Source organism: Peromyscus eremicus, chromosome 1, assembly GCF_949786415.1.
Source record: "Peromyscus eremicus chromosome 1, PerEre_H2_v1, whole genome shotgun sequence".
Taxonomy (NCBI): domain Eukaryota; kingdom Metazoa; phylum Chordata; class Mammalia; order Rodentia; family Cricetidae; genus Peromyscus; species Peromyscus eremicus.
The window spans coordinates 166528795-166554999 of NC_081416.1; the positions used below are offsets into that span (position 1 = coordinate 166528795).

Consider the following 26205-nt stretch of genomic DNA (forward strand, 5'->3'; position numbering starts at 1 on the left):
AGTAAAACTCAAAGTGGGCAAGTAAACAACATCATTATGTAGGACCTTGAGAAATCTGCAAATAAACCCCAGGCTCTGGGACACTCATTTGCTCACAGGTATCTGAACCTGTTTGAAGTAGAGAGGTTTAGACCAAAATCAAACCACTCCTCCTCACAAAGCCCTGCTACTATTGGGCAGGAAGATAGAGCAGCAAGGACATCTAGAAGGTGGGCCCAGGGGTTGACAAGCACTTCAGAAGAAACAGAGCAGGGAAAGGTCAGAAAATGAAGGCACAGAGTCTTTAGAGGAGGAGGTCAGACAAGACATGCTACACTCACCATAGATTCTGAGTATGAGTAGAGTTCTGAGGGCAGTGAGGGGTGAGCTGTGTAGACACTATGAAGCCAGTTTCATAAAGTGGAGAGATTCAGGGGTACTGATGAATGGGGGTGATGCTGCTGACCTCCCTCAACAGGACACACACACCAAGGCTGAGAGTTAAACACTCACATTTCAAATTTCTACCAAAAGCAAATGTCCTAATATTAATTGATTTTTTTCTCTCTTCCCTCTTAGTCTCTCTTTTAACCTACTGGAACTATGAAATCGCTGTCCAAGGCATCACTCTTGAAGCAGTTCCACCCATTGCTGTTGTAGGGAATAACGTTTTTCTAAATGTCTACGATTTGGAGAGACCTGACCTCGATAAATGGTATAAGGTAAAAGGATCTGAATTGTACATGATATTTTCACGTATAAAAGAAGGCACAAGTATTCATGGGCCTGCATTCCAACATAATATGGAAGTGTTCTCAAATTGGTCCTTGCTCATCAAGAATGTCAATAAGGATGATGCAGGAAGGTACAAGTTTGTAGCGAATTATTTCCGTCGTAGACCTGAAGAAGGTTACGTGGAGTTTCAGGTATACTGTAAGTAATTCTCTGTAACCTCTGGGTCATGGGTGGAACTAATCCTACCTCACATATATGGTTGTCATTCCTGGATGACTCTGCATTATGGTCCCCACATTGGGATACAAACATTTAGTTAAGGACACACAGTGGAGAAAAACAGCAATAAGTCAGGATACCTCACTTGAATCCACCCTCAGAGAAGAGGCAGTGAGGTAACTGAGCTCAGGCATGTCAGACTCTGCTCAGGGTCTTAGATGCTCATCATGAACATGGCCTTGAGGAAGACCCTTCAGGACTCTGGCAGGGCCAGGCTGAGGAAACCTTGAGAGTCTCACAGAGAGATGACCCCCTCCCCAATAGCTTTGCTCAAGAACTCCATGCCAGACTGGACCAGGAATCCTGAAAAACTTGTAGACTGGGTTGGAATTTGATCTCCTGTTGGAGCTGACAGGGCACAATGATAAGTTGTAGACTGGGAGGCTGCTGACAGTCAGCCTCTGAGAGCCATGTCTGAGGTAGGTCACCTGGGCACCTCCTCCTGAGACTCAGTGTGCTCAGCATAGGTGGAGAGGTAGGAAAGGCAATCAGCCAGACCTTCTGACGGTCTTCTGAGACCTCACAGGAAGGTCACGAGCCCTAAAGAGATAGAAGAAAAAGTGTACAAAGGACAGCTCCTTGCCTCTGGGGGTCCCACCAAGGGATTATTTCCTGTAGACAAACACTAACAGATACTGCTTGGTGGAAGGTCAGGTTGTTGTTGACATCTAAGGTTAACTTGCAGGCATGGCAATGATCATTTACCATGTGTCCTATTATAGGGAAACTGAGATGGAAAACACAGTCACTGAGTCAGGGTCCAATAGGTTGTGGATAGCACAAGCTATCTGTCCACAGCCACATCTCCAGCTTCCCCACCAATGAAATGGCACTAAGTGACCTTCACTCTTCTAGATCATTTCGTGGAATCAGGACTCCCTGATTCATATCAATCAACATCAAACACCTGACAAGAATAGCCCATCTGTGGCCCAGCTGGACCTAAATGTCAGGCAGATCCTGAGCTGTGTGAGATCTCTGACAGGCTGTCAGGTTTCTCAGGGAATCTCAATGAGAAGATGAATCATAACCTGTCTGTAGGACAGCCCTGAACAGCAAAGGCTGGGAGGACTCTGGTTTATACTCAGCAGGGGAGGTCTGTGTAGCTGGAGGGAATCACACCTTGTGTCTCAAGGCAGGCAATGGGTCAGTGAGGACCAGGAGATAAAATGAGGTCTCTGATTCCAAGTCTTGAGTCTGATCATCACCAAACACTGCAGCTCAGTTCACTCATGAAAAGTCTTTTCTTCTCCCATACACAGCACAGGAGGCCCCATTATCTCTCAGCACTCAGCCACTCCATCTGCCTGAATTTGCTTCCTGCTTGATTCATTTTTTCTCTTTCTGTTTTTAATGTTCTTTTTCTTTTTCTTGTTTTCATTTTTCTTTATTAAGAAATTTTCTACTCACTCCACATACTGTCCACAGATCCCCCTTCCTCCCTCTTCCCATCCCCCAGCCCTCTTTCCCAAGCCACCCTGCATCCCCACATCCCCCACATCCAGGTCTCCCATGGGAAGTCAGCAGAGCCCAGCACACTGAGCCTAGCCTGCATGACTCTTTAAGGATCTGGTTGGCTGGAAGTTTAGAGACTTTCTCTGGTTCTAAGAGGCTTTGCAAGAATCAGAAGTACCACACAGGATAAGCATTTCTCTGTGGTCAGCACTGTACCAATACCCAAAGCCAATATTACAACCAACAATTCCAATTCCATTGATAGTGAGGACTCAGTAGCATTAATGTGTGAGCCTAAGACTCAGAATACAGCCTACCTGTGGAGGATAAATGATCAAAGCCTCTCAGAAGAGGACAGGCTGAAGCTGTCTGAGGACAACAGGACTCTCACTTTACTCAGTGTTGTGAGGACTGACACAGGACCCTATGAATGTGAACCTGGAACCCAGTGAGTGCCTCCCCAAGTGATCCATTCTCTCTGAACATTACCTGTAAGTATTTTCTGTTTCATCCTGGTCCCAACTGCCTAAATACAGAGGGCTAGAGCTACCATACTCAGTCCCAGTCCCCTTGGGTTCATGACACAGACCTACCATACAGATACCTATGCTGCCAGGGCATCCTGGCCCAGCCCAAGCTCATGTAGACAGGCCCAGCATTGACCTTAAATGGTCTCCAGGGACTTCTGCCTAGAGAGGCTCAGGGTGATAGAGACAGGGGACATGTCACACTCAGTCTCAGTGCACACAAGAGTGTGCAGTGGGGATATTTGTGTGTTGTGCTTGAGACAGATCAGGGCTTGTGAATGCTGAATGAGTACTCTTGTACTAATCTCCTCTCCAACTCTGGGTAGGACCTGCTTAACTAAGGTTAAAGCACAGCTCAAAGACATACTATGTCCTTCTACAGACCAGGATTTCCCCTTCCCTCTGCTGACATCACATGTGGCTTTATTCTGTTTGCTCCAGATGGTCCAGATGTCCTGATCATATCCCCCTCAAATATTTTTTTCCATTCAAGGACAAACCTCACATCTCCTGCCACACAGATGCTAACCCACCTGCACAGTACTCTTGGTTTGTCAATGGAGAGCTCCAGCCATCCTCCCAAGAGTTCTATATTCCCAACATCAATACTAATAGTAGTGGATATTATACCTGCCTCATCTATAACTGTCACTGTCCTCAGTAAGACCACAGTCAAGAACATTAGAGTTCTTAGTAAGTGGATCTCTGAAATATCAACACCAGGTTTGGAGTGGAGTCTTTTGGCTTTCTGGGAAGGTGCAGAAGCATTTAATTTCCAGCCCATGTCTATGGGAACAAGCAAAACTCAGTCTTCCCCCAAACCTCCTGCCCCATCCCTGTGTCTAATGGCCTCCTGGTTCTCTGATTTCTCGATTATAGGGATTGAGCTTGCAATGTGAGGAGGAGGTTCTCCCAGTCTTGGAAAGCCTTTGGTTGTGTGAGGGACTTTCCATGGTTAGGAGAGCCTCAACATCAAGATTTCTTTCTGTACCTAACACAAGCTTTCCTGTCCACTCCATTTTCATTTTATGACCTCCATGCCCTACAAGGAACACCCAGGGCGTTCAACTGTGCTCACATTCTTATTCTCAAATTGGAAGAGAATAATCCCCACAGATGGGGACTGGACCTCTGCTCCCAGGTCTGCTCCTGTCTCATTGATGGGGTGGCTGGCTCAGCTCTGACTCCATGGGATGGAAAGAGTGGGTGGAGAAGGTGTCTGCGGGCCCTGTTCTGAGTCAGGGTGAACCATGTCACTTACAGTTGATGATGTTCTTTTGCTTACTCTTCTCAAGGTTCAAAAAACAAATGTCAGCTGAGTGTGGTGGCACACACCTTTGATGCCAGCACTGAGGAGGGACAGGCAGGTAGATAGTGTAAGTTTGAGCCCAGCCTGGTCTACATAGCAAGATCCAAGCAATCTAGGACTGTACAGTGAGACCCTGTCTCAAAAATTATCAGTCCTGAGGATTAGAGTGGCAGGCTGTGGTCAGCACTGTGATTATTCACTTCTTCTCTGTAGTATTTAATTCATATCCATGGGGCAGGAAATACAATTTTTTTCTACAAACAGAAATTCTTCAGTTAGGGATTTCTCCCAGTCCTGAGGTATACCCTTTAACACCTTTAAGATTAGCTGGGCCGTCTTAACCCCATGACAAATTGTTTAATTAAAAATACACAGAAGGCTATTTCATAAAAGATGGACCTGGCTGTTCACACTCACAGAAAGTGGGAGTAAGAATTCCCACAAAAATCATTGGGAAATACATTCCACCCACCATGAGATTTCTGGACAGGTGGGTTGAAGAGGCTCCCAGTGTGGAATCTACACAAATATCCTGAGTCAGGGTCACTGTGAGTGATTTTTATGGAGTAAGATTGAGCTCTCTTCTTGCAGACCATATCTTCAACCCTAAGATGTGATCTTGCAGAGCGCCACTTTATTCTATGGATCCTGGGAGCAGTCTGAGATCTCTGAGGGTGATGGACTCTCAGCTGGCCCCGTCCCTTTTTTATCCACAGATCCAGTGACTAAACCCTCCATCCAAGTCAATAAAACCATAGGCAAAGACCTGGTCTCTGTGTTCCTGAAGTGCCCGACAAAGGACATTGATAACTCCATTCACTGGTTCTTCAAAGGCCAGAGTCTGAATATCACAAATAGGATGAGACTGACCCAGAAAAACAGAACCCTTGAAATAATCCCTGCCAAGAGGGAGGATTCTGGGGACTATCACTGTGGTGTATCCAATCCACTTGGTTCCAAAAGAAGTGACCCCATCCAGCTGGACATAATAGGTGAGTGACCTCCGTTCCCCTCTTACTCCATAGTGTTGGGGTGGGGGCAGTTTCTTTATCAACAGAGTGCAGAATGGGTCAAAGTCACAAGGAGAAAAACATTGTTCAGGAAACAAATACAGCCAGCTTGGTGATGGATGCATGTTAATCTCATGATAACACACCAAGCAAGCTGAGCACAGTGCTGCATGCCTTTAACCCCAGCACACCAGAGGCAGAGACAGTTGGATCTCTATGAGTTCCCAAACACCCTGGTCTTTGTAGCCAGTTTCAGGTTAGTCAGAGCTACATAGTGAGACCCTGTCTCAAAAGGGAGAGAGCACGAAGCAGGAGGCATAGAAGTACAAGGCCACTCAACTGAATGTACCAGGCTCTGCTGACTCCCCATGGGAGACCTTGCCTTGGAGGAGGTGGGAATCAGGGGTGAACTGGAGGGGAACGCTTGGGGGCAGGAGGAGGCAGGACAGGGGAATCTGTGTTTGATATGTAAAATGAATAGAAAATCTCTCTATAGAAAAAAGAAATACCAGGCTAGCCCAGATTACATTGTGAGATCCTGTCAATAATAACAATAAATGTCAATATAGCAAATACAAATGCAAAGTGATTAAGAGTTTAGTGTCTGAGTCAGACACACAGTCAAACCTCAGAATGTAGTAAAATATTCATGTTCCTCTACACCCCCTACACACACATTCAAAACTTCTTTAGATTATTTCCAATACCTAATATGAATACTGCATAGACACTAGTCTTTTTTTTTTTTTTTGGTTTTTCGAGACAGGGTTTCTCTGTGTAGCTTTGCGCCTCTCCTGGAACTCACTTGGTAGCCCAGGCTGGCCTCGAACTCACAGAGATCTGCCTGGCTCTGCCTCCCGAGTGCTGGGATTAAAGGTGTGCGCCACCACCGCCCGGCCGCCTAGACACTAGTCTTATTGTGTTGAGTACAGGACAAAGACAGGAGGAAACAATACATTTTTCACTGTAGATATACTTTCCCAAGTAGTTTGTTTCCAAGGTTTTGATCCATAAATATAAAATCCATAGGTAGAAAGGACCTGTAATGACTTTTTTTAAATACATTTGGATATTTATTCATTTTATGTACATGTCCCGCACCAATGTGTGGGGTTCAGGGGACAGTTTGTAGATGCCAATTCTCCAGGGACAGGGGATTGAACTTAGGTGGGTGAACCAGCCCTTTATCTGCTAAGCCATTTCACTGGCCCACATTTGTTTGTGCATTTATTTCTGTGTGATAGTTGGGGGGTAGCTACAGCAGGCACTCTTCCCAACTGAGCCATCTCTGTGGCCCAGTTACTGAGTTTCTTATCCTCATGCTAACACTGACAGCATGACCTCCTTGCACAAGACTCTTTTCTCTGGTAACTGTTTTTTTTTTTTTTTGCGATGTGCAATAGTGTGTGTATGTGTGTGTGTGTGTGTGTGTGTGTGTGTGTGTGTGTGTGTGTGTGTGGTTTATGAGATTGGAGAGATAGCTCAATATTTAAGAGCCCAAAAGCTCTTCCAAAGGACAGGGGTTCAATTCCCAGCACCCACATGATATCTTATTACTGTCTCTAACTCAAGTTCCCAGGAAATCAACACCCTCTTCTGTCCTCCTCAGGTACAAAACATGCATGTGGTGTAGAGACATATAAGCAGCCAAAAGGCCCATATGATGCATCTGGCATCATAACAAAGACAACATTTGAAATCCAATTTCAAGGTGCTTTCATCCTGTCTCCTAAAAAGTCTGATGACTTTCAGCTCTGATCCATTTTAGGTCTTTGATCCATGTAGAGTTGATTTGTATATGTTGTTAGGTGAAGGCTTAACTTCATTCTTTTACCTGTATATCACATTTTCCAAACATCCCTTGTTTAACTGATTATTCTTCCAACATTGTGCAGTCTTAGCAGCCTAATCAAAACTCATCTGGTCACAGAGGGTCAAATGGACAGCAAGAATGCCTTCCAATTTCTGTAACTCAATAGGACAACTCTGTTTCACACCAATTAATTCAAAAGAGCCAGCAGAAATGAATGTTTTTTTAACAAACATAAAAAGTGATAGATGAAATGCGGGATATGCCAACTGCTCAGATAAGACACACATGATAATATATATGCAAAACTGTGCCCCCTAAACACACATACTGATCATATTAACTAATCTTTAATTTAATCATGACCAGTGTGCATGAGCAATTCTGGGGTTTCCAATTCTATTTCACTGATCTGTATGTCTGCCTTTATGTCAGCAGTAGACTATTTTGATTGTTGCAGCTTTGTACTAAAATTATGAAATCATGTATGATGTCCTGCAATTTTATTCTTGTTTTTTTTTCAAGATACTTTTAAGGCCAGGTATGGTGGTGCTTGCCTCTAACCCCAGCTGTTGGGAGCAGAGACAGGTGGATCTCTGGGAGTTTGAGGCAAGCTTGATCTATATAGTGAGTTTCAGGACAGCTAGAATGGACTTTGCTATTTCTGTGCAAAATGCCACTGGGGTTTTGATCTAATGTGCATAGAACTGATAGGCTACATTCAGGGATATTGTCGTCTATTGAAAAAAGTCTTTCAGGCCAGCTGGCTCATGCCTGTAAATCCAGCCTCTCAAGAAGTTGAGGCAGGAGTATCAAGTTCTAAAAGTGCCTACCACAACCAATTCAAGGCCAGCCTGATTAGTTTAGTGACATCCTGTTTCTAAATAAAAATTAGAAGGCAGAGCTTAGAGTACAGTTCAGTGGTAGTGAATTGCTTACCATGCACAAAGCCCTGGGTTCAATCCCAGTACTGCAGAACATCAGTAATAATGAGATTAAGTCTTCCAACCCATCAACCCCAATGGCTGTCATTTCTTGTCTTCTTTCATCATCTCTTATTTGGTAGTTTGCTGAGTGTAAGGCTTTTATCTCCTCGGTGGAGTTAATTCTAAGTATTTTATTCTTTTTGGTGCTTTCATAAATAAATACTTTCTTCATTTCCTTTCCAATTGTTCACTGTTAATGCTGGGACTATTGCTCAGGGGCTGAACACTTGCCGGGCATGCACGAGGCCCTAGGTTCAAGCTCCACTACTGTCAGGAAAAATGAAAATCCAATTGTTCATGGTCAATAGTAGTAAACAGAAATACAGCTCACTTGTGCATGTTCATTTCATTAGCCAACAAATTTACTAGTTTTGCTCATTTAGTTCTGAGAACTTTCTGTAGAATGTTAAGGATTTTCTATGAACAAGTTCCTGTCATCTACAGATAGGTTTAGGACCTCATAATTGGGCACCTTCATTTCATTGTCTAGCCTAATGGCTCTGTGTAGCACTCCTAAGAGCCTCCTGAACAGAAGTGGTCACAGCAGAATCCTGTGTTCTTCCTGATCTTAGAGAGAAAGTTGTCAGTCTCCCCACTGAATATGATGTTGGCTGTGGGTTTCCATGTGTGGCCTTTGTTATATGAGGCTGGACTTCTATCCAGTTTCAGTATTTTTATTATCAAAGTCTGTGAAATTTTGTGAATTTTTTGTTGATCCAGTCTTATTGGTTTTACAGCTATTCAATTTTGTTTCTTTCAGGATTCCATCTCTAAAGAATCCAGGTTTGTAGGAATTTGTCCATTGCATCTAGGCCACACAACAGTTAGCATATAATTACTGAGTGCTCTTGAAATTCTTCATATTCTTGAGAATGGATGGTAAGGTTTCAAATTGTATTAATATCCATCTCCTTTTTTCAAAGTTAATCTGGGAAAAGGTTGCTAATGTTTTTAATCATTTTTGAAGAACCAACATTTGGTGCATCAGCTTTCTTTGCAGTTACTCTATTCTCTGTTTTGTTTACCTTCATCCTCATCTTTAGTTTTCTCCTTCCACTAGGATGGGGGAACTTTTAGGGGGGCAAGTGTAGATATAACTGACCATCTTATTAAATAAGAAACACAGAACGAATGCAAAGAAGAAAGCCAAGAGATCAGAGCTAAGAGTCTTACCCGCCTGCTGCAGCTATTCTCTTCAGCCAAGAGACCTCTCCAAAAGAGACATACCTTCTGTCTGTTTGTCTTTATATAGACTTTCTGTTCTGCCTTCTCATTGGTTGTAAAACCAACCACATGACTGTCTCGTCACTGCCTGTCTGTACAGAACTCCAGACACACATTGGAGCGTGTGTCTCCAATGCTGGCTGTATCCTTGAACACACAGAGATCTACCTAGCTCTGCCTACCAAGTGCTGGGATTAAAAGTATGCGCCATGAACGCCGAGCTCTGCTATGGCTTGCTATTAGCTCTGACCCTCAGGCAACTTTATTTATTAACATGCAAATAAAATCACATTTCAGTACAAATAAAATATCACCATAGGCAAGGGTCTAAATATATAACCCAGACTTGCCTCAAATTCACAATCCTCCTGCCTCAGCTTCTGATGCTAGGATACTAGGTTATATCACATCCTTCACCTGTCTCATAGTAGTTTTTAAAGACTGAATATAATAATCAAGTAACCTTTTTTTGGCAAAATACCACACACAGAAGAAGAAAAAAATGTTAGCTGCAATTATTCCCACAACTAGTGTTAGCCTTGAAAGATTTATTTATTTATTATGTATACAGTGAGTGTTCTGTCTGCAGGCCAGGAGAGGGCGCCAGATCTCATTGTAGATAGTTGTGAGCCACCATGTGGTTGCTGAGAATTGAACTCAGGACCTCTGGAAGAACAGCCAGTGCTCTTAACCTCTGAGCCATCTCTCTAGCCCTAGTGTTAGCCTTGAAGCAAGGTAGCCAGGTCTATCTCTGATTAACCATACAGATTTAAGTAATTTTTGAAAACCACTTTAAGCTCCAGTTTTTCATCCTCTGAATGGAAATAATTTCTATGTGACAGACTCATCATATAGATGAAACCAGATACAACTACAGGGCTAGTCACATTATAAATACCATACCACCATGGTCAACATTAGCATTAATAATCACTCTTGAGCCAACTGGTGAGGTTTGAGCCCCAAATTGTTACAACAAGGAGTAAAAAGGTTAGTACGGCACTGATACATAAGGGGTGTGGGGAGACACAGTTATCCAAAAGGTGAAGCCACTGTAACATGGTTACTAAATGAAAATGGGAGAGAAAAAAGCAGGGGGGGGGGATGTGATGCAAAATTTCTAAACCTGGTAATTTACTAGTTTTAATCCTCCAGGATGTGACCATGATGGGCTGAGACAAGCGAGGTATTAGTGGAGGGATATACTTGTGAAGGTGAGCCTGGGATAGCCCTCAGGAAACATACAGATATGATCTCTGTGGAGGCAGAGAAGGAGGCATGACGCAGATTGCAGTGCAGTTCCAACAGAGCTTCTGCAGGTTAGAGGCTGAGTTCTCCACAGTAACCAAGCAGAGGGGAATGGGGTCTCACAGGGTCTGCCTTGCTTTCCTACTCTACTGCAGAAACAATAGTCTCTGCAGAGGAGCTGGTACATTGAGAGTCAATAGCCTGGGCCTTCTGTCACTTAGATCACAGCCACAAGAGACCACTTATTCATGGCTGCAACAACTGAGACCTTGAGAAAGATATAGCTATGGAAACACTGGATATTCAACACACAAAATCGCAATCGCCCTGTCTCACCTTCCCATAGCTTTACATGATTGTTTGGAAGAAATTGATGGAATCTGGAGATTGGAAGGAAAGGGAGAAAAACCTAGAAACACAGAGAGGTGGAAAGGACACTTGCTAAGATCCTCTCACTTCAACTCACCCAATCAGTCTTCCCTAGCAAGGTGGGAAAGTGTTTATCAGCTGTAGGAGTTTTCTGGTAGAAATTTCAGGGTCACTTTTGTATACTATGGTATCTTCTGCAAATAGGGAAGGTTTGATTTCTTCCTTTCCAATTTGTATCCCCTTGATCTTCTTTTGTTGTCTTATTGCTCTAGCTAGAACTTTGAGTACTATATTGTATAAATATGGTGAGAGTGGACAGCCTTGTCTTCTTTCTGATTTTAGTGGGATCGCTTTGAGTTTCTCTCCATTTAATTTGATCGTGGGTGTTGGCTTGCTGTAAATTGCCTTTATTATGTCTAGGAACATTCCTTGTATTCCTGATCTTTTCAAAACCTTTGCCATAAGGGGTTTTGAATTTTGTCAAAGGCTTTTTCAGCATCTAATGAGATGATCATGTGGATTTTTTCTTTCAGTTTGTTTATATGGTGGATTACATTGACAGATTTTTGTATGTTGAACTATCCTTGCATCTGGAATGAAGTCTACTTGATCATGGTGGATAATTTTTTTGCTGTGTTCTTGAATTCAGTTTGCCAGTGTTTTATTGAGTATTTTTGCATCAATGTTCATGAGGGAGATTGGTCTGCAATTCTCTTTCTTTGTTGCATCTTTGTGTATCAAGGGTAACTGTAGCCTCATAAAAAGAGTTTGGCAATGTTCCTTCTGTTTCTATTGTGTGGAACAATTTGAAGAGTGTTGGTATTAGCACTTCTTTGAAAATCTGGTAGAATTCTGTGCTGAAATCATCTGGTCCTGGGCTTTTTCTGGTTGGGAGATTTTAATGACTGTTTCTATTTCCTTAAGTGTTATAGGTCTATTTAAATTGTTTATCTGGTCTTGATTTAATTTTGGTATATGGTACCTATGGAGAAAATCATCCATTCTTTTAGATTTTCCAGTTATTTGGACCACAGGTTTTTGAAGTATGACCTAATGATCCTCTAGATTTCCTCATTGTTTGTTGTTATGTATCCCTTTTCATTTTTGATTTTGTTTATAAGGATGCTCTCTCTTTATCTTTTGATTAGTTTGGACAAGGGCTTGTCTATTTTGTTGATTTTCTCAAAGAACCAACTCTTTGTTTTATTGATTCTTTGTATTGTTCTCTTTGTTTCCATTTTAGTGATTTCTGCCCTCAATTTGATTATTTGCCGGCATCTATTCCTCCCATGTGAGTTTGCTTCTTTTTGTTCTAGAGCTTTTAGGTGTGCTGTTAAGTCACTAGTGTGAGATTTCCCCAACTTCTTTATGTAGGCATTTAGTGCTATGAATTTTCCTCTTAGCACTGCTTTCATAGTGTCCCATAAGTTTAGGTATGTTGTACACTCATTTTCATTGAATTCTAGGAAGTCTTTAATTCTTTTTATTTCCTCCTTGATCCATTGGTGATTCACTTGAGTATTATTCAGTTTCCATGAGATTGTAGACACTAATTTTTTTTTTTGTTGTTGAAATATAACTTTAAGCCATGGTGGTCTGATAAGATACAGGAGGTTGTTGCAATTCTTGTATCTGTTGAGATTTTCTTTGTGACCAAGCATGTGGTCGATTTTAGAGAAAGTTTCATGGGGTGCTGAGAAGAAGATATATTCTCTTGTGTTAGTGTGGAATATTCTGTAGATATCTATTAATTCCATTTGAGACATAATGTCTCTTAATTTCCTTATTTCTCTGATAAGTTTCTGTCTGGCAGACCTGTCCATTGGTGAGAGTAGGGTGTTGAAGTCTCCCACTACTAGTGTATGGGGTTTGATGTGCGATTTAAACTTTAGTAATGTTTATTTTACAAATGCGAGTGCCCTTGTATTTGGGGCATAAATATTCAGAACTGAGACTTCATCTTGTTAGATTTTCCCTGTGATAAATATGTAATGTCCTTTCCAATCTCTTTCAATTGATTTTAGTTTGAAGTCTATTTTGTTGCTTGCTTCTTAAATCCATTTCATTGGAAAGTCTTTTCCCAGCCTTTTATTCTGAGGTAGTGTCTGTCATTGAAGTTGAGGTGTGTTTCTTGTATGCAGCAGTAGGATGGATCTTGTTTTCTTATCCATTCTGTTAGCCTGTGTCTTTTTATAGGTGAATTGAGACCATTGATATTAATGGATATTAATGACCAGTGATTGTTAATTCCTGTTATGTTTTGGTGGTAGTGTTGCATGTTTTCTTTCTTTGGTATTTGTTGGTGTGGGACTATCTATTGCCTGTGTTTTCATAGGTGTATCTGACTTCCTTAGGTTGGATTTTTCCTTCTATAGCTTTCTGTAGGGCTCGATTTTTGGAAAGATATTATTTAAATCTGGTTTTTATCATGGAATATTTTATTTACTCGATCTATTTTGATTAAGAGTTTTGCCGCGGCCGGAGAGATGGCTCAGTGGTTAAGAGCACTGACTGTTCTTCCAGAGGTCCTGAGTTCAATTCCCAGCAACCACATGGTGGCTCTCAACCATCTGTCAGGAGATCTGGCGCCCTCTTCTGGCCTGCAGGTATACATGCAGGCAGAATATGTATATATAATAAACAGCTAAATCTTTGCCGGTTCTGGTGGCGCAGGCCGGTAGGATTTGCTGAAGGAGGCAGAGGCAGGTGGATCTGGAGTTCAAGGACAGCCTGGGATACACATTTTGGGGGCTGGAGAGATGGCTCAGAGGTTAAGAACACTGGCTGTTCTTCCAGAGGTCCTGAGTTCAATTCCCAGAACCCGTATGGTGGCTCACAACCATCTGTAATGAGATCTGGCTCCCTCTTCTGGCCTTCAGGGATACAGGCAAACAGAACACTGTATACATATAAGTAAATAAAAAAAATAAAAAAGAGTTTTGCTGGGTATAATAGTTTGTGTTGGCATGCATGGTCTCTTTGTGTCTGCTTAACAACTGTCCAGGACCTTCTTGCTTTTAGAGTCTCCATTGAGAAGTCAGGTGTTATTCTTATGTGTCTGCCTTTATATGTTACTTGGCCTTTTTCCTTTGAAGCCCTTAATATTTTTTCTTTATTCTGTATGTTTAGTAGTTTGATTATTATTTGGTGATGGGACTTTTTTTGGATCCAGTCTATTTGGTGTTCTGGAAGCTTCTTGTATCTTTAAAGGCATTTCCTTCTTTAAGTTGGGAAAGTTTTCTTCTATGATTTTGTTGAATAAATTTTCTGTGCCTTTGAATTGGTATTCTTCTCCTTCTTCTATCCCTATTATTTTTAAGTTTGGTCTTTTCATGGTGTCCCAAATTACTTGGATATTTTGAGTCATGACTTTGTTGGCTTCAGTGTTTTCTTTGACTAATGAATCTATTTCCTCTGTCATATCTTCAATACCAGAGATGTGCTCTTCCATCTCTTGCATTCTTTTGGTTATGCTTGCATCTGTAGTTCCTGTTCATTTACTCAGATTTTCCACTTCCAGCATTCCCTCAGTTTGTGTCTTCTTTATCGTCTTGATTTTAGTTTTCAAATCTTGAACTGTTTCCCTCACTTGTTTAATTGCTTTCTCTTGGCTTTCTTCAATGATTTCATGATTTCTTTCAATTTTTTTTGACTTTTCCTCGAATTTTTTTAAGGGATTTCTTCATTTCATCTTTAAAGATCTCTATCATGATCTTAAGGTCATTTTTAAGGTTGATTTCTTCTGTATTGGGATGTTCAGGTCTTGCTGATGTAGGTTCTGATCGAGCCATATTGGTTTTTATGTTGTTGACTGTATTTTTGCACTGGCATGTCCCTATCTCTTTCTCCACTTGGTGCAAGTGGTGTCTGTGTCTGAGAGAACCTCTCTTGGTGTGATCGATACTCCTGGTCAAGTGGGAGCTGTTGGTGTAATCAGTGCTGATGGACTCTTTGTCTCAGGGGGTGTGTCTGTGTCTGAGTGAGCCTCTCTTGGTCTGATGGATGCTCTTGGTCCAGTGGGAGCTCTTGGTCTAATTGGTGCTGATGGACTCTTTGTCTCAGGGAGCAGCTCTTAGTCCAGTTGGCGCTCATGGGCTCTGTCTCAAGAAGTAGCTGCAATCTCAGCATGTGAGTAGGTTGGGAGGGGTGGTGTAGCTGGAGTTTTCACCAGTCTTGCCAAGCCCCATGGACCCCACAACCACTTATAAAATAATCACTCAGAAGCTCATATTAACTAAACTGCTCAGCCATTAGCTCATGCCTACCACTGTCTAGCTGTTACACATAAACTCAGCCCATTTCTGTTAATCTCTATGTCGCCATGTGTTCCATGGCTTTACCTTCTGCCTTTACATGCTGCTCCCTGGATGACAGCCTGGCATCTCTGCCCTGCAGCCTTCCACTTCCCAGACTTCCTTTCTCTCTTTGTCCTGCCTATACTTCCTGCCTGGCTACTAGCCAAGCAGTGTTTTATTTATCAATCAATCATCCACAGCACTTCCCCCCCTTTTTTTCAAAAAGGAAGTTTTTAACTTTAACATTGTAAAATTACATATAACAAAAAAATTATCAAGCAAGAATTACAGTTACAATATCTAGTCTATTTATAATATCTAGTCTATTTATATTTGGCAAAGTTAAAGAAAATATCCTATCTATCTTATATTTGTGAGTCTAAGGTTTCATATCTAACTTATCTCTTATCATAACTAAGGAAATCATACCACTACAGAGTGGGGCTTGTGGCTGGTGTGTTTGGGTATGAGGATAAAGACTCACCTCTTAGTCCATTCGGGTGCTGGCAGGCTCTCTCTGAGGGAACAGTTGCAGTCTGAGAGGTTGGGTGATATTTAGGAGATGTGGGGCTTTTGGGTTACAGGGTCTGGTGGGGGATGGTGGTAGTGTGACCTGTCTGCAGGAGGCCTGCCTATTGGCTTGAGACTGGGACTGCAATGGGTGGTGGTGTGGGTGCTCAGGGTTGTGACCCCCGGCCCCACCTAGACTAAGACTCATCTCTTAGTCTAATCGGGTGCTGGCAGGCTCTGTCTGAGGGGACAGTTGCAGTCTCGGAGGGTGGGTGGGATTTGGAGGAGGTGGGCTCTGTTTCAGGGAACAGTTGCAGTCTTCCAGACTCACATTTTATAGTTTGATATAAATATAATATCACCCGTGCAATAAATGTATTGCAATATATATGTATGTACATATATATTATGATTGGTTTGGGGGACTGTGAGGAAACTGTCATTGACAGTTAGTTCTGATAGTTAATCTGTATATATGATGAGGAACTCAGCTCAATAAATGAGTTCTGAATAAACAGAATTCATATTTCCTTCTCTGCATGTCAGCGTTTGACTTCCATTGTGTCAGGGTTAGAAGGCAAGCTAAAAGTGAATTGCTGACAATCTTTAGGGTAAGGAGGTATGGTGAAGAAGCAACTCATAAGTCTATGACAATTATATTTTGATTTCTAGGGGTGGCTGTGGGAGATGGCAATCAAGGCTGTGAAGCTTCCCTTGGCTCCAATAAAGTCATTTAATTTTTTAAGGTCTTGTAACAGCCTGTAAGCCTGACTTTTTCTAACCAGCAAATATTGGGGTGACTCAAGGGCCGGTGGGAGGCTTTATATGCCCTATTTTTAAGCTTTTCCTCCACCAGACAAGTAGCAGCTACGATTCTCTCAGCATTCAAAGTCCATAGTTTAACCCAGATAGGAGCATCAGATTTCCATGTAGTGGGGTCAGCAGTCAACAGTGGCCCCTAAGATAAATTTTCATACCCTAGGCCATGTCTATCATTTATAATTTCTAGAATAATGGGCTCAATTATGCCTTTATTTTGTTTACACAAGTTCTTTTAAGTTAAACACTCATCTATAGCATTTGAGCTGATATTAGTCCATAGCACAGATTAATGATACACCAATTAATTTCAGCATGTCTCTTCCCCACAGAGTGTTAAGTATAAAGAGGATGACCTGTGGGCAGAATGTGCCATAATTTTATCTATCTGACCATTTTAATATTTTTGAGATTTTGGTTACAATATTAGCTTGACCTAGACTTGTAAGAGATGAAGAAGTAATAGTCATTTTAAGTACTTGGCCAATCATTTTCTGAAATGTAAGAAATGTCTATGCTTATGTCTAGCAAGTCAATTATTTTTTCCCCTGTATTTTAAGGGTTTAGTTGGTCTGTAATATTTAATTTCCTGAACCCAGAAGACCATAAAACTTGAATCCAAACTGGCAGCTCCCTTAGGCGCTGCCCTGTAGAATCTGAATTGTTTTTGTAGCAGGTTTACAATAATCTTAATTTCCCCAGTAAGGTCAGGATCAATCATTCCTTGGACAATTATTATACCTTGTACAGTGGAGGAGTTATGGCCTTTTATTAGCCCCAGGTCTCTTCTGGGGGATGTCTGTAGACTAATGTATTAATGCATACATAAGTCTATTTCTAAAGCCTATATATCTCAGATCTCAATAAAAACTTTATCCATAGGTCTAACTTAGGCATCCATCCTCAGTATCTCTAGGTTATTTACTGAGATGTTGGTATTATTTATGCATATCTAGATGTTTATATGTTTTATTTATCTATCCCAATAACTGGCAATTCATATATCATAAGTTATTTTTTAACTTTCCTAAATGGTCTCTATATCTAAACTTTTATACCCTTGTAAAAACTTTACATCCAAAAGCATCTATGTATTTAATTAGTCAGGAGACATAGGTGATTGATTATTGAGAACAGCCAATGTAAAGTGAATTTCTTTTAATGAAGGAACAGTAAAAGGCCCTTTTGAAATCTGTTGGGTGAGCTATCTTTTATTTGAAATTGGATAGCAAGGCAAATTATCTTCAGACCTGGTAAATGGAAATATTAGCTAAATGATCTCAAAGTATAATGTGGACTAAACCCTGGCAGTTAGAGGCATGATATAGTTTAAAGTGGGAAGCTTAAACATTTAAAAAATGTCAGGGGTAAAGTAAGGAATTTATTCTATTAATATTCAGCATATTTAGCCTGTTTCTTTTTTTTTCCGGTTTTTCGAGGCAGGGTTTCTCTGTGTAGTTTTGTGCCTTTCCTGGAACTCACTTGGTAGCCCAGGCTGGCCTCGAACTCACAGAGATCTGCCTGGCTCTGCCTCCCAAGTGCTGGGATTAAAGGCGTGCGCCACCACCGCCCGGCTTAGCCTGTTTCTAAACATAGTTTTGTATAGAGAATTTGATCATTTATAAGATGATCAAGCTTTAACTTGTATCCTAATAACAATCTTTAATAGCTTATAATTTATATACGACTTATCTTTAAGAATGTACAGTTTAGGTCAGCCAACCATGTGCATTTTTACAATGACTACTGGTGTTAAGCATGTTTTTGTTTTTTGGTTGTGAGACAGGGTCTCACTATATACTCCTGGCTGGCTAGCCTCGAATTCTCAGAGTACTGGGATTGAAGGTGTGCACCACCATACCTGGCCCGAAAGCATTTCTTTTATCTTTTTTTCATTTTTGGTTTTTTGAGACAGGGTTTCTCTGTGTAGCTCTACACCTTTCTGGAACTCGCTTTGTAGAGCAGGCTAGCCTGGAACTCACAGAGATCCTCCTGCCTCTGCCTTCCGAGCGCTGGGATTAAAGGTGTGCGCTGCCGCCGCCGCCGCCGCCACCACCACCACCACCACTCGGCTTTATCTCCCATTTGTTATGGTGAGACATTGTAAATTTTTCTTGGCTACTCTGAAATATACACTGCCATTGACTACAATTCTCTATGGGTTACTTCTAACCCGCCCCTCTTTCCAATATGATATTTACATATTGCTACCAACAGCTCCTTGGTGTTTCCTTCCCACAGCCAGTTTAGCCTTATGTATTTATGTATTTATTTATTAATTATATATACGGTGTTCTGCCTGCACACCAGAAAGGGACACCATATTTCATTATAGATGGTTGTAAGCCACCATGTGCTTGCTGGGAATTGAACTCAGGACCTCTGGAAGAGCAGCCAGTGCTCTTAACCCCTGAGCCATCTCTCTATCAGGGATTATTTCCTGCAGGAAAATACTAGTAGACACTGCTTGGTGGGAGGTCAGGTCATTGTTCACATTTAAGGTTAACTTACAGGATTAGCAATGATCATTTACCATGTTTCCTATTATAGGGAAACTGAGACAGGAAACACAGCCATTGAGTCAGGGTCACATAGGCCATCAGTGGCACAAGCTATCTGTCCAAAACCACATCTCCAGGTCCCCATCATGGACACCTACTAGGTGGCCTTCACTCCTCTAGATCATTTCATAGACTCAGGATTCTTATAGGGCTCCCAGATTCATGTCAATCAACATCAAACACCTGACAAGAATAGCCCACCTGTGACCCAGCCTGACCTAAATGTCAGGCAGATCCTGAGCTGTGTGAGATCTCTGACAGGCTGTCAGGTTTCTCATGGAAGCTCAATGGGAAGACTAATCATAACCTGTCTGTAGGACAGCCCTGAACAGCAAAGGCTGGGAGAACTCTGGTCTACACAAAGCAGGGGAGGTCAGTGTAGCTGGAGGGACCCGAACCTTGTGTCTCAAGGCAGCAATGGATCAGTGAGGACCAGGAAGTAAAATGAGAACTGTGATTACAAGTCTTGAGTCTGACAATCACCAAACACTGCAGCTCAGTTCACTCATGAGAAAGTCCTGGCTATTCCAATACACAGCACAGGAGGCCCCATTATCTCTGAGCACTCAGCTACTCCATCTGCCTTTAACTTGCTTCCTGCCTGATTATTTAAGGATTTGGGTCAGCTGGGAGTTAAGAGACTATCTCTGGTTGTAAGAGGCCTTTGCAAGAATCAGAAGTACCACACAGGGCAATCATCTCTCTGTGGTCAACACAGTACTGCTACCCAAGTCCATCATCACAACCAACAATTCCAATTTCATGGAGGATGAGGACTCAGTAGCATTAATGTGTGATCCCAAGACTCAGAATATAACCTACCTGTAAAGGATAAATGACCAAAACATCTCAGAAGAGGACAGGCTGAAGCTGTCTGAGGACAACAGGACTCTCACTTTATTCAGTGTTGTGAGGACTGACACAGGACCATATGAATGTGAACCTGGAACTCAGTGAGTGCCTCCCCAAGTGACCCTCTCTGAACATTACCTGTAAGTATTTTCTGTTCATCCTGGCCCCAACTGCCTAAATACAGAGGGCTAGATCTACCATACTCGGTCCCAGTCCCTTGGGTTTATGACAGTGACCTACCATACAGATACCTAGGCTGCCAGGGTGTCCTGTGCCAGCCCAAGCATATGTGGACAGGCCCAGCATTGAGCTTGAATGGGCTCCAGGGACTTCTCCTGCCTAGAGAGGCTCAGGGTAATTGAGACAGGGGACATGTCACACTCAGTCTCAGTGCACACAAGAGTGTGCAGTGGGGATATTTATGTGTTGTGCTTGAGATAGATCAGGGCTTGGCATGTTGAATGAGTACTCTTCTGCTAATCTACACCCCAGCTCTGGGTAGGACCTGCTCAACTAAGGTTAAAGCACAGCTCAAAGAGATACTATGTCCTTCTATAGACCAGGATTTCCCCTTCCTTGTGCTGACATCATGTGTGATTTTGTTCTCCTTGCTACAGATGGTTCAGATGTTCTGATCATATGCCCCTCAAATATTCATTTCCATTGAAGGACAAACCTCACATCTCCTGCCACACAGATGCTAACCCACCTGCACAGTACTCTTGGTTTGTCAATGGAGAGCTCCAGTCATCCTCCCAAGAGTTCTATATTCCCAACATCAATACTAATAGTAGTGGATCTTATACCTGCCTCATCTATAACTGTCACTGTCCTCAGTAAGACCACAGCCAAAAACATTAGAATCCTTAGTAAGTGGATCTCTGAAATATCAACACTAGGTTTGGAGTGGAGTCTTTTGGCTTTCTGGGAAGGTGCAGAAGCATTTAATTTCCAGCCCATGTCTATGGGAACAAGCAAAACTCAGTCTTCCTGCAAGCCTCCTGCTCCATCCCTATGTCTAGTGGCCTCCTGATTCTTTGATTTCTGTGAGGAGGAGGTTCTCCTAGCCTTGCAAAGCCTTAGCTTGTGTGGGGACTTTCCATGGTTAGGAGAACCTCAAGGTCAAGATTTCTTTCTGTACCTAACACAAGCTTTCCTGTCCCCTCCTATTTTACTTTATGACCTCCATGACCTACAAGGAACACCCACAGGGCTTTCAACTGTGCTCACATTCTTATTCTCCAAATTGGAGGAGAATATTCCCGACAGATGGGGACTAGACCTCTGCTTCCAGGTCTGCTCCTGTCTCATTGATGGGGTGGCTGACTCAGCTCTGACTCCATGGGATGGAAAGAGTGGGTGGAGAAGGTGCCTGGGAGCCCTGGTCTGAGTCAGGGTGAACCGTGTCACTGACAGTTGATGATGTTCTTTTGCTTACTCTTCTCAAGGTTCAAAAACAAATGTCAGCTGAGTGTGGTGGCACACATCTCTGATGCCAGCACTGAGGAGGGAGAGGCAGGTAGATAGTGTGAGTTTGAGCCCAGCCTGGTCTACATAGCAAGTTCCAAGTGAGCTAGGACTGTACAGTGAGACCCTGTCTCAAAAATATCAGTACTGAAGTTTAGAGTAGCAGGTTGTGGTCAGCACTGTGATAATTCACTTGTAGCTAGAGTTTTCCTGCCTGGCCCACAGTCAGGACAAATCTCTATCACCTGCCAGTCCCACAGCCGCTCAGACCCAACCAAGTAAACACAGAGACTTTTATTGGTTACAAACTGTATGGCTGTGGCAGGCTTCTTGCTAACTGTTCTTACAGCTTAAATTAATCCATTTCTATAAATCTATACCTTGCCACATGGCTCGTGGCTTACCGGCATCTTCACATGCTGATTGTCATCATGGCGGCTGGCAGTGTCTCTCCCTCAGCCTTCCACTTCCCAGCTTTATTCTCCTCCTTGTCCCGCCTATACTTCCTGCCTAGCCAATGGCCAATCAGTGTTTTATTTATTGACCAATCAGCAACACATTTGACATACAGAACATCCCACAGCATTCACTTCTTCTCTGTAGTATTTAATTCTTATCCATGGGTCAGGAAATACAATTTGTCTATAAATAGATATTCTTCAGTTAGGGATTTCTCCCTATCCTGTGTTCCAGCCTTTAACACCTTTAAGATTAGGTAGGCCTGCCGGGCGGTGGTGGCGTATGCCTTTAATCCCAGCACTCGGGAGGCAGAGCCAGGCGGATCTCTGTGAGTTCGAGGCCAGCCTGGGCTACCGAGTTCCAGGAGAGGCGCAAAGCTACACAGAGAAAACCTGTCTCGAAAAACCAAAAAAAAAAAAAAAAAGATTAGGTAGGCCATCTTAACCCTATGACAAATTTTTTAATAAAAATTAAAAGGCTATTTCATAGAAGAGAGACCTGACTGTTCACACTTACAGAAAATGTGAGCAAGAATTCCCACAAAAATCATTGGGAAATACATCCCCCCCACCATGAGATTTCTGGACATGTGGGCTGAAGAGGCTCCCAGTGTGGAATCTACACAAATACCCCGAGTCAGGGTCATTGTGGGTGATCCTGGTAGGAGTAAGATTCAACTCTTTCCTTATAGACCATATCTTGAACATGTGATCTTGCAGAGGACCCTTCATTCTATGGCCCTGGGAGCTGGCTGAGATCTCTGAGGGTGAAGGACTCTCAGCTGGTCCCCTCCACTGTTTATTCACAGAACCAGTGATTAAGCCCTCCATCCAATTCACCAACACCACAGTCAAAGACCTGACCTCTGTAATCCTGAAGTGCTTGTCAAACGACACTGGGATCTCAATCCATTGGCTCTTCAAAGGCCACAGTCTGAGGATCACGAATAGGATGAAGCTGTCCCCGAACAACAGCACCCTCAAAATAGTCCCTGCCAGGAGTTCGCATTCTGGGGACTATCAATGTGAAGTATCCAATCCAGTCAGTTTCAAGAGGAGTGACCCCATCCAGGTGGACATAATAGGTGAGTGACCTCTCCTCCCTTGTTACTTCATTGTATTGGGGATGGGGACAGTTTCTTTGTCAACAGAGTGCAGAATGGGTCAAAGTCACAAGGAGAAAAACATAGCTCAAGATACAAATACAGCCAGCTTGGTGATGGATGCATGTTAATCTCATGATACAACACCAAGCAAGCTGAGCACAGAGCTGCATGCCTTTAACCCCAGCATACCAGAGGCAGAGACAGTTGGATCTCTATGAGTTTCCAACCACCCTGGTCTTTGTAGCCAGTTTCAGGTTAGCCAGAGCTACATAGTGAGACCCTGTCTCAAGAGAGAGAGAGAGCACGAAGCAGAAGGCATAGAAGTACAATTCCACTCAACTGAATGTACCAGGCTCTGCTGACTCCCCATGGGAGACCTTGCCTTGGAGGAGGTGGGAATAGGGGGTGCACTGGGTGGGAACACTGGTGGGCTTGGCAAATTAGGACAGCGGAATCTGTGGTTGGTATGTAAAATGAATAGAAAAATCTCTTAATAAAAAAAGAAGCACAAGGACAGCCCAGATTACATTGTGAGACCCGGTCACTAATAACAACAATAGATGTCAAAAAATGCAAAGTGATTAAGAGTTTAAGGGTCTGAGTCACACACACACAGACCACCCTCCGAATCTAGTAAAATATTCATGTTGCTCTACACCCCATAACACACAATCAAATTTTCTTTACGTTATTTCTAATACCTCATATGAATACTGCATAGGCACTAGTCTTATTGTGTTGAGTACAGGACAAAGATAGGAGGAAACAATACACTTTTCATTCCAGACATACTTTTCCAAGTAGTTTGTTTCCAAGGTTTTGATCCATAAATATAAAATCCATACATAGAAAAGGACCTGTACTGAGTTTCTTACTATGTTTGCATATTTATTCATTTTGTATGCGTGTGCCCCGCCTATTGTGTGGAAGTCATAGGACAATTTGTGAGGGCTAGTTCTCTGGGGACAGGGAATTGAACTCAGGTAGGTGAGCAAGCCCTTTATCTGCTACGCCATTTCACTGTCCCACATTGTTTTTTTTATATCTGTGTGGCAGTTGGGGGTAGGTACAGCGAGGGAATACAGCAGGCACTCTTCCCAACTGAGCCGTCTTGGTGGCTCATATACTGAGTTTCTTATCCTCACGTTCCTTGAACAAGACTCTTTTCTGATAACTGTTTTTTTTGTGGTGTGTAGTAGTAGTAATAATAATAGTAGTAGTAGTAGTTGTTGTAGTAGTAATAGTATTTATGTGTGTGTGTGTTTGTGTGTGTATGTATTTGATTCTTTCTTTCTTTTTTTTTTTTTTTTGTTTTTTCCAGACAGGATTTCTCTGTGTAGTTTTGCACCTTTCCTGAACTCACTTTGGAGACCAGGCTGGCCTCGAACTCACAGAGATCTGCATTCCTCTGCCTCCTGAGTGCTGGGATTAATGCCGTGGGCCACCACTGCCCGGCTGTATTTGTTTCTTAACTATTGAGCTATCTCTCCAGACCCATAAACCAAATACATGGAGAGATAGCTCAGTAGTTAAGAGCCCTGGAAGCTCTTCCAAAGACAGGGGTTTAATTCCAGCACGCACATGGCAGCTTATTCTTGTCTGTAACTGAAGTTCCAAGGAATTTAACACCCTCTTCTGTCCTCCTCATTTACAAAACATGCGTGTGGTGTAGAGACATATAAGCAGCCAAAAGGCCCATATGATGCATCTGGCATCATAACAAAGACAACATTTGAAATCCAATTTCAAGATGCTTTCATCCTGTCTCCTAAAAGTCTGATGACTTTCAGCTCTGATCCATTTTAGGTCTTTGGTCCATGTAGAGTTGATTTTTGTATGTTGTTAGGAGAAGGCTTGTAGATGTAACCAACCTTCTTATTAAATAAGAAACACAGAACCAATGCAAAGAAGAAAGCCAAGAGGTCAGAGCTAAGAGCTAAAACCTTACCCTTCCTCCTGCGGTGGTCCTACCTCTCCGAACCAGAGCTACCCCTGTGTTAAAGTCTTTACATAGAGTTCCTGTTCTGCCTTCTCATTGGTTGTAAACCCAACCACATGACTGCCTCGTCACGGCCTGTCTGTATAGGCCTCCAGGTTTTCTATGATTGGTATTGAAATTAAAGGCATGTGTATCCAATACTGGCTGTATCCCTGAACACACAGAGACTTACCTAGCTCTGCCTACCAAGTGCTGGGATTACAAGTGTACGCCACCACTGCACTGCTTTCCTATGGCTTGCTAATAGCTCTGACCCCCGGCCAACTTTATTTATTAACATACAAATAACATTTTAATACAAATAAAATATCACCATAAAGGCTTAACTTCATTCTTTTACCTGGATATCACATCTTCCAAACATCCCTTGTTTAACTGATTATTCTTCCAACATTGTGCGGTCTTCACAGACTGATCAAAACTCATCTGGTCACAGAGGGTCAAATGGACAGCAAGAATGCCTTCCAATTCTGTAGCTCAATAGGACAACTCTGTTTCACACCAATTAATTCAAAAGAGCCAGCAGAAATGAATGTTTTTTTAACAAACATAAAAAGTGATAGATGAAATGCGGGATATGCCAACTGCTCAGATAAGACACACATGATAATATATATGCAAAACTGTGCCCCCTAAACACACATATTGATCATATTAACTAATCTTTAACTTAATCATGGCCAGTGTGCATGAGCAATTCTGGGGTTTCCAATTCTATTTCACTGATCTGTATGTCTGCCTTTATGTCAGCAGTAGACTATTTTGATGGTTGCAGCTTTGTACTAAAATAATGAAATCATGTGGGATGACCTGCAATTTCATTCTTCCTTTTTTCAAGATACTTTTAAGGCCAGGTATGGTGGTGCTTGCCTCCAACCCCAGCTGTTGGGAGCAGAGACAGGTGGATCTCTGGGAGTTTGAGGCAAGCTTGATCTATATAGTGAGTTTCAGGACAGCTAGAATGGACTTGCTATTTCTGTGCAAAATGCCACTGGGGTTTTGATCTGATGTGCATAGAACTGATAGGCTACATTCATTGATATTGTCATCTATTTAAAAAAAGTCTTTCAGGCTACCTGGCTCATGCCTGTAAATCCAGCCTCTCAAGAAGTTGAGGCAAGAGCATCAAGTTCTAAAAGTGCCTACCACAACCAATTCAAGGCCAGCCTGATTAGTTTAGTGACATCCTGTTTCTAAATAAAAATTA

The 26205-nt window shown here is 42.3% G+C and overlaps 1 protein-coding gene across 1 annotated transcript in view; it reads left to right on the plus strand.

The window, feature by feature from the left end:
- Positions 1-204: 204 nt before the first annotated feature.
- Positions 205-26205, plus strand: part of LOC131894693 (carcinoembryonic antigen-related cell adhesion molecule 1-like) — a 72785-nt gene continuing 46784 nt past the window's right edge. Inside the window, exons 1-4 of the mRNA XM_059245028.1 lie at positions 205-295; positions 559-912; positions 5001-5276; positions 22703-22978. Of these exons, the coding sequence (XP_059101011.1) occupies positions 723-912; positions 5001-5276; positions 22703-22978 (742 nt within the window). The 5' untranslated portion in view covers positions 205-295; positions 559-722. The remainder of the gene's footprint in view (positions 296-558; positions 913-5000; positions 5277-22702; positions 22979-26205) is intronic.